This window comes from Trachymyrmex septentrionalis, unplaced genomic scaffold, assembly GCF_001594115.1.
Source record: "Trachymyrmex septentrionalis isolate Tsep2-gDNA-1 unplaced genomic scaffold, Tsep1.0 scaffold31, whole genome shotgun sequence".
Taxonomy (NCBI): Eukaryota; Metazoa; Arthropoda; class Insecta; order Hymenoptera; family Formicidae; genus Trachymyrmex; species Trachymyrmex septentrionalis.
The window spans coordinates 1,100,369-1,109,898 of record NW_017305474.1 but is presented as its reverse complement, the minus strand read 5'-3'; the positions used below and the strand labels follow the sequence as shown (position 1 = coordinate 1,109,898).

The following is a 9,530-nucleotide window of genomic DNA, read 5'->3' as shown; positions in this document are numbered from 1 at the left end:
AAGATCCTTTCTGTCCTGGAGATAATCAACAGGCTTGAAAAGCCTGTTTGCCGTTTCTTCCTCGTTCCTCGCGAGGAACGTAAATGTAATACATCCGCGAGTAATATGCGCGCGAGCGGGAAAAGGATGGTATCCGTAAGAGTTAACGTAATATTTAATAGCCGGAGCGCAGGGGAGAAGAAAATCCTCGTTTCATAACTGTTTTCTCGTTCACCTCTCGGTTCGCCTACCCTCCGGTCTTCCAGGACTAGCGGTGCCCGCGATGTCGATGAACTCGCGTGGGCGTTCCCGCGCGTGGAGCTGACATTGCGCGAAATATTCCGTTTCGCGGATCTATGTTTAAAATTAGCATTAATATAAGGAAAATAGAGACACAGGCGTGTCTAGTAGCGAGTAAGCATCGCCCGCGTATTCGTCCGTCTGCACGAAGATTCCAATTTCCTCATCACCTCGCGCTGTCGTACGCGGCAAACGCTCTCGCGAGAGCAAAATATTATTAAACGCACGCGTGCGGTTTGATTCTGTAATACGTGTTATTTCAGATAATGAGTCTCTACCTTTGCTTTTATCCTTATTTCCCGCCGAGTTGCCGCGTAACAAAGGTTTTATACAAATTTTCATCCAATTAACTACATTCGCCCGTCTTCTTTAATTCCTCTTGGAAAAATGGCATTAACGTGAAACGTTAACTCCTCCGTGGAGAAGTTACACGATGTTTCCTGTGCCTGGCAGAGCCAATGAAGATAGCACGAGGCGCATTCTTTCAACGTGAACGGGCTTTAACCGATAATTGCCCACAGTTAGTTTTACGCTCCATATTCTTGCGTAACGAAAACGGAAGTGCGATTGAAACTCAATATACGCCAGTCTCTCGTCCGTTTCATTCTAATATCATCGGATCATCAATATTTATCGTATACGCGTCGCTCTTCATTATTAACTGCCATTCGCACCGGGACGTCGCGTTATATATGATTTTCGCGAGCGCTATCTCACAATCGCGACGTATGCGATGTTAGCGAAGCGGCTTGTTTAATCTTCAAGCATCGCCTTTAATTCAAGCGCAGCGTACCATACTTTGTATGCAGATTACTTAACAGCATTGTTGGGCCACGGCGCAAAAGTAAATGCCTGCTTACCGTTTAATTGCGTATCTGAGCGTAACGTCGGCCCTCCCCAAGGAAGGGGGATGAGAGAAGAGGAACGAGGTTGCGAGCCGCGGGAAAAAAAATGCTATTTAAAATCTAATTATGGGAATAACGAAATTGGTAATATAATACTACTGTGAAAAAACTCGGACGTTCTGCAGAAATATCCGGTGTATACACGCATACGCGGAAAGAATCGATCTCTACCTCGCAAATACGCTTCGTTAATAATATAAATTTAATTGAGAATTAAACATAATTTATTGATCTATCTATAATATTAATAAGCGACATTAATAAATCTATGAAATTAATAATTGATTGACCTACAATAATATTAACAAGAGAGAGAAATGTGGGTGAATCGTATCGAAAAAAGTCTTACCTGTTAGTCGGGGTGGGATTGGCGTAGGCCACGCAAGGGATCACGACGGTGTCCTTTAGACGAGCCGACATGTACACCAGTTTCTCATTTATTATAGGCGGCATGGAGCCTCGAATTTCTGAAAATAGAAACAAGCGGTGCGCGTAGATTCAATTATAGCACAAAATCGAAGATTAAATCGCGGGACGCTATTGGGTCGCCGGCGCTCGTTCGAGGGATCGATTCCGGGCAAGTTTGTTTCCGCGTGATACGCGGAAAATATGTTCATAAATCGTTACTGTCCGCGGAGAGGGAAGGAAATGCGGGATCTCGGGGCGGCGGAGAGACGGGTGTGGAGGAAACAAAAAGAAAAAAAAAAAGGGCAGGACTCCGCGCACGCATCCAGCGCGACGTTTAATGGGGAGTTATGGTCGCAGATAACGCCACGTCTTACGACATGGTGCACTATGAAGCGGAACCACGTTAGATAACGACGATATATCTCCGCGCTTTGGCGAGAATTTGAAATTACGTCACGCGCTATCCAAAACGTCGGAAAAATTACGTTTCGCTCGTACGGCAACGTCGGGGCGAACTCCTGCGCGGAACTTGCGCCGAGCATTAACGAAATTTCGTAACATTTTCTTGTTTTCTTTTTGAGACCGCATCAGTCTGCGTTGAGATAAATTAAAACGTTACGTCAAAAAAAAAAAAAAAAAAAAAAAAGAAATTCGTATGCAACATCGCATACGAATGCGATTGCCGCTGTGTTCGCGATAAAATGAAAAAAAAAAAAAAAAGTAACAATTAAAAAAATAAAAATTAAATCGCATTTGTTAATTAAGTTTTTGCATACGGCTACAATATTTCTCGCTAGCACTCGGCCGAAACTGTATCGCGTAAATCGCTCGCGTTCCTAATTCAGCGTACTTCCGCCCACAATAATCTCGCCTCGCTCGAAATTTCAGATTTTTCTTACACACGGCATGAAAATTCATAAATTAATTAAATACGTGGGGGGTTACTTGCGTTCGCAGCAAGAATGAAAATACGCACGGTTAATGACACATCAAACACGATGCGCGCTACAATTATTCCATTTGTCCAATTACAAATGCAGGTATTTTTATATCGCCGTGGCTATGTTAAAATAAAGCCACTCAATCTAGCCCCCGCGCATATCTGCGGTAGAAATGCAGCGCGGTTTATTGATTCGTCCATAGATACTCAAGTGCCCTCCTCTTCGGCACGTGTGTTATTTCGCGATCAAATGATGTGTGGACAGCATCGCACATACGTGCTGTTACATTTAACGGGGAATTAATGCGCTGGATTACGGCGGCGAATACTCGCCGCGAGCGTTCATACATACCTCTTGTACGTTGCGACAAAAACATTTATCGTTTACGTCGAGATACGTTTATACAGTAACTGTATATGCGCGCTGCCTCGCGCTGCATTTCCCAATATGATTAAAATTAATAGCAAATGTCAATGCGAGTAATAACAATGTTAGTGTTAATTAATTGTAACGTTATACCTGACGTTTTGATCAGTGCAATACCGAAGAATTACTTCTAAGGTTCTTCGATTTACCAAAGAGAAAGAATTTAGTGATCTGAACGATCACGTTCAGAATGCAGATCTCAGAGAACAAGTAAAAAAAAAAAAATTCAAGTACACAAAATTAAACGATAATATAAATTCCATATTCTATTGTAATTTGAATTTCCTGCCACAATTCTGAAATTCAATGATTTTCGTAAGAGACTAGGTTTACAAAAAGAAGAATTCAGATATCGAGATCTAATTAAACGATAAGAATAATACTTTGTTAAAGTATCTACAAGTTTCATTTCGAATCTGAAAAGAATTTCGTTCGAACCGTCAAAATAATTATTTCGGACGCTGACGGCAAATGCTGCAAAAGTTTTAATATTTTAGCAACCAGTTTAAGCCTCCTATACATAATTATTTTGATAGACGAAGCGAAATTATTTTCCGATCTGCATCCTAGCTGAAGTTTTTAGATACTTCAACAAAACTGTTCTTTCCGTGAATGAAGAGACACACGGATACGCTCTACGACTACTCGTGTGTATCGCCGAATTGTGTACCGGAATCGTTTCACGATCGTGCGTTATTACTTTCCCCGAAATTGCGCGATAAATGTTAACTTTATACGCCGGCTCTCTGAATTTTCCGGCGAGTCTCCTGCTGGGATTTACACGCTCGCTTCGGATAATGCGCCGAAAAGTTTCCTCATTACTCCGGGAAAACTACTGTACATCGAGATTTTGGTTAATTTAGAGGGTATATACCAACCGACGGTCCGAAGGCGCGCGTCGAAATATGCAAACGATCAAATTTCTCCTGAACTTCATTATTAAGTTATTAACTACCTAAGTGCGCTTAGCATAAATTTCTATCTTACGACGGAAGATATCCAGCACGGCGGGGCCGACTTTATTACGAGTGCACGAGCGCGAACGCGTACGTTTCTGGAAAATTGAAACCCGTGAATTTTTTAACGTTCGCCGAGATATTCTTGCTCGGGCACGTCGAATCGGTTTTTCTTGCCTGATTATGCGGCGGCACACAAACGGCTATGCGTTTCTCTCCTCCCGTAGTTCTATCCCGCATCTCATTCTTCTCTCAAGGATAGCATTAAATTATACAACGTCATTTAATCGTCATTATCGATGATACGCTGCAATTTAAATTGTTTCATGGTTGTTATTATGTATACATATATAATATCATATATTATTTCAATAATTACCGAATAATTATATTGATGCGATAGTAATTGTTGTATTACAATTCATATTATTTTGTGTTAATATTATTCTGTTTGTATTGTGTAAAATTTGGAAATGTAAAAAGAACCCGAGCTATTCCTGAAATTAGCGGTTGATAGCAGCATTTTTTTTTTTTTTTTTTTTTTTTTTTTAAGTTAATTCTATTCGTTCCCTTCTGCGTTCGCAACTCACTTTGGACAAATATTTATCCTGCCTGTATCGCTGCTAGGCTTTCATCGAATATCGTTTATTTGGCAAGCCGTCGAATGATACATGAGGTAATTAACTCACGAGCGAATTGTGGCGATAATTAATTGATGTTTGTTGGAAATATTTGTGTGATTAGAAGTATACCAAAGCGGCCTGCTGATTATGGATTTCAAACATGTCGTACCTGGTTAAATCGTGTTATATTAGCCAAGCTAATTTCCGAATTGAGAAACTCTTTCAACAACAGCTTATTAAAACGCGGTGTGATGAAGCTTGCCAAAATTTGCAATAACCGTGTTAATTAATTGACATTATTATTCGAAGCGCGTCTATGGGATCGGGGCAGTTTTACAAATGCAACATGGAGAATTTTACTTGCAAGTATAATATAAGAACAGAAAGTAAGCGACCGCATAAAATCACAGCTCTGTTCGAACCTACGAGAAACTTTAAATAAGTCGCACGTCCTCCGAAATTTGCGATGTCACAGGAGATCCTCCTAGTTTTAAAGTTTCTGAACACATACACTCTCTCTCTCTCTCTCTCTCTCTCTCTCTCTCTCTCTCTCTCTCTCTCTCTCTATCTCTCTTTTTTCTTTTCCGTCTAGTAGTTTTAGAAAATCTAGAATATAGTCTATAGGAAGACGGCGAGGGGACTTTACAATGAGAATACTTTGATAAAAGAGTACGATCAATATTCCATCATAAACATTATTTCAGTTTTCTCGTCATATATTAGATATCAATTTCAATCGCATACATTAAATAAGAACAACACAGACGGATAATGTATTGTATTTGTAATGATCCCGGAAGAATTGTCGTCACTAGGTCGGCTACATCGCGATGGATATTGCGATAGGAAAGGTAAGCACAATGGTTTGCATTTCCCTCGATGTTCGTGCGGATGCGATTAAAGTTCCACTTAATTTCGAACGCGATGTGACATCCTACGAAGAAGGGAAACGTCATTAGCGGGACCACTCGGGGGTAACTTCCTTCGTCCTATCTTCTCTTCGCCCTCATTTATTCAGTTCTCAGTAATTTATTCAGTTCTTAGTAACATAAGACCATACTGTCATCGCTTCTTTAACTGTTATCTAATTAAACATCGACCGCGCGACTCTGTCGAAGAAGTCGTTTGGATGGATCTCACGCCGGCCGTTAAACGCACTGTTTTTATCTTCTTTCATCCCCAGCGACCACTCCGCTAACGCGAGATAAGATCCGAGTTAATGTGCTCGACACGATAGGGAACAAATTGCAATAGCGTAAAAAACGAGGACGATGCCCCCTGGAATTAATTATTTACTCTGTATGATGATGCCTTGACGCTTGACGATCCCTTTTTTCGATCGTGCGGAGATTAATTAAATGGCGACTCACGTCGGCGATATTTATAATATAAATAAATATTCGTGTATAATTACGCACTTTTGCGAGCTCCGAAACTTTTATTTTTATTAAAAATTCCAATAACGCAGATGTATCGCTGCTCTCAATTTGTGGGACAAATTTTCCCTTTTCGCCGCTCTTCTTTAGTTGCTTTCATTCCAAATGAAAAAAATGGGAAATATAATTGCTGCGATATCGATCGAATCGGGTTCAGGTAAAGTAAACATTTAATTAAACTCCGCCATACGTCCGCTATACGTTCAGCTCGAGGCGGAACGGAAATTTACCGTTCGACAAGCACAACGGATATCCAAGGCTTCTGCTCTGTTTACGTTTTCGAAAAATTTAATAATTGTCGAAATAAATTCATCTTTGTATTTGAAACTATGATGGAACGACCGAACGGAATCGAACCCATTTACCGCCAACTAATTAATCCTGAATCGAGATAGTTACATAATAAGAATAATGAGATTGCATCTGTAGTATCCAGAGAAACGAATAGACTTCTTAACATAATATGTTTGAATATAACAATTTCATAGACTAGTTTAAAACCGATATTACCTCGAGGAAAATATCGAACTATTGTTTTCGCGAGTAATTAGAGCGATAGAAAGTAGTTCTCCACGAAATAAAGGAGAGAAAATAATCGAAAATAATATGTAAAATAATAAGATCATCGTATTTTCTGTTAATTAAAATTTGTTAACTTTTTTCCGGCGAATTTGACTTTAATAAAATTTTAATTTTTAATTTGATGCTTGCAAATTAATTTCCCTATTTTTTTAAATTATAAACATAATATAATATCATTCTGAATATTAATAAGTTATGGTTTAGACAGTAATTTATAAACAGTAATTTGATAGAATTAAATTATGTACAATACTCTGATACATTTTAACTATATAATATTATACGGGAAAAACACCGGGTACAATAATAAAATTGATCAAGGAATTCTCCCTCACAAAATAACTCGATTAAGCAAAGCAAGCCTGGGTGTCCCGGGTGCACAAGGAAAAAAATCTATGACGTACTCACCAGTCAGTTGCAGCCGCCCTACATTGCTGCTGACGACGGTATCCTGAGTTAGCCGGTGATGCGTTCTGCACCGATACGTCATCTGCGCGTCGCTTCGCGTAATATTGATTATCATCAACTCGCCGGTCGGCAGCATATGATATTTGCCATCTATAACAACACGCGCGTGACGGGGAGGGGTGGGGAGGAGGAGGTTTGAATTACGTTTCTATCATCATGGAAATCTAAATTGATCGGAAGGAAATTACGTGTTTATACGTGCGCGCACGTAGATGACGTCATGCAATATAACTCCTGTTTTCCAGCGATATAATTAATTTACACGACAATACCCAATATTCGTGCGCGGTAAAAGGTAACTGTAATTTTAGAATAATTCAATTCCTCCTGTTTCATATTAAATAGAATAATTCTATATTCCATTTTAGAGTAATTACACATGCTCGTTTCTTATTGAAAAGTGATATAAATAGTATCTACGTATATATTATTTCGATTTATTTATTTTTTTTTTTTTTATTTACTTACCGCCCATTGTGGAGGGATAAATATTGAAGACTGGTTCTTGGAGCCAAGACGTGACCGTGACGTGATCGCGAACAAAACTGGGCACGTTGCAGCGCATGAGCACGTTGTTGCCGAGGAAGCCGCTGGGATTTTGCACTTCCGGATCGTAACGTTGGTTTACCACTGCAACACGTAACGATAAGTTCCACTCTCCATGTATCCATATACTATGGTTCCGGGAACCATAAGAACGTAACGTAAATGTTAATGGTGCCGCAACCGCACGACATTACAATTCACTTTGATACACGTTTGCCGATAAGAACCAAAATGGTATAACGTGGGACAATTTACCACATTTTCAACAACGTTCGATGCCGCTTCTAATTAGAGTTTTCGTAAATGTGTATGTGCGGACATGCGTAATTGTACCTCCTTCTCACTCCCCCCCTCTCTCTCTCTCTCTCTCTCTCTCTCTCTCTCTCTACACTTAATGATCTGTTTAACGCACGTTTGCGGGTAAACACGCGATACATTTACTGCGCGTATCCGCATGTTAAATTTACACGATCAGTTAATAAAATGAGTAACAAATAGCCTTCGTTAATTTGCTAGAAATTTAATAATAATTGCACAGAATAACGGAACACGAGGGACGGACAATGGCGGAATATTCGACGCTACGAGAAAGGCCCTCGCCGGAAACGATCACGTATGTTAAATTATTCAGATTTACTATGTGCTTTTAGTCATTTCTTGCTAAGTAAATAAAAAGATAAAAACTAAACGCGAGCTTCCTTCATATCGTACCGTACCTTTACAATTAAATCTTTCACGTCAAGCGAATAATTTAATGTAATCCGTGTTAGAGAAACTTTGTAGTTTATGGAAAAGTTATTAGTTTCGCATCAATGATAGGTTTAGAAGGAAAGAAGAAAGTAATTTATGAGAAACATGGAATAACGCGAGCTTCTTTGGATAAATCACGTCACTCTCTGTTTAACTACTGTCACTTCTACGCGGCTGACTTTGCATGACTAACGAGAATGCAGGTTTGATAGAAACGAGACGGCACAATATGGCTAGAGTAGAAAATCCCAAAAGGCTGTCTTATCCAAAATCTCATGTCGCGATTCGCCCCTGACCCGGCAGCCCACGTAAGTTGATGGGCTCGGCTGAAAGGTTGGTAAGGGCATGTCTAAGAGGTGGATGGAATAAGGTTGTAAAGAACATGGAAGGCAGTCAGGCAAGTAGGAAGAGCGAGAGAGAGCGCGCGCGCGCGCGCGCGTGCGAGAGAGAGAGAGAGAGAGAAGGGGGAGAAGTAAAGAAGAGAAATAACGAAAGAAGAAGAGAGGACGATGGTGGTGGCGGCAGCCAGGGAATCGCTGTGGTGTGGTGGTGCGTTGGGTTCTCTGCCTCCGCAACCCGTTTCGAGAGTCAGCGGAGCGAGGCACTCAGACTTCAGAATGGGGTAAAAACTCAGTGAGTTTGCCCGTACTCCATCCACCTCCTCCTTCTTCACATCCCCTTGCCCTCTGCGAATGCTACCATTCTCTCTTTCTCTCTTTCTCTCTCTCTCTCTCTCTCTCTCCCTCTCTCTTTCTCTCATCCTTTCTAGTTACGTTTCCCCTCAACAGCCATCCTTTTCTATCTCTCCCCGCATATCGCTCGTTCGGCTCTCTCAGTTACGCGGCAACCAAGCTGAACATAAACTCGGCAGACGTCTCGTGGCAGGTAATATTTACAAAGCATGAAACGAGCAGAGAAAAGAGATAGCGGAAGGGAATGTAAAAAGGAGGGAAAGGACGAAGAGAATCAAAGAGTGAGAGACAGAGAAGAAGATACCACGCGCAAAAGCAGCAACGTCGACCAGCTTCCCATCAGAGAGCACACATCCGTCCTTCCTACGAATCATCCACTAGAAACGAAAACCGCGCTTTTTCGACAAGTCAGATTTTATGCAAAAGAATCGAGAAGGGAACCTCTCATAACGACGTGCTTACGGGACAACGAATCCACAAGTCTAACAAATAGCGATGTTTTAAGGTCGAGAGAGCTC

At 40.7% G+C, this 9,530-nt stretch overlaps 1 protein-coding gene across 1 annotated transcript in view; it reads right to left on the bottom strand.

Annotated features, from left to right (window-relative positions):
- LOC108749666 (Down syndrome cell adhesion molecule-like protein Dscam2) overlaps positions 1-9,530 on the bottom strand; it is a 95,860-nt gene that overhangs the window by 53,532 nt on the left and 32,798 nt on the right. Inside the window, exons 3-5 of the mRNA XM_018488497.1 lie at positions 7,493-7,654; positions 6,965-7,114; positions 1,534-1,651 (exon numbers count right to left, since the gene is read on the bottom strand). Of these exons, the coding sequence (XP_018343999.1) occupies positions 1,534-1,651; positions 6,965-7,114; positions 7,493-7,654 (430 nt within the window). The remainder of the gene's footprint in view (positions 1-1,533; positions 1,652-6,964; positions 7,115-7,492; positions 7,655-9,530) is intronic.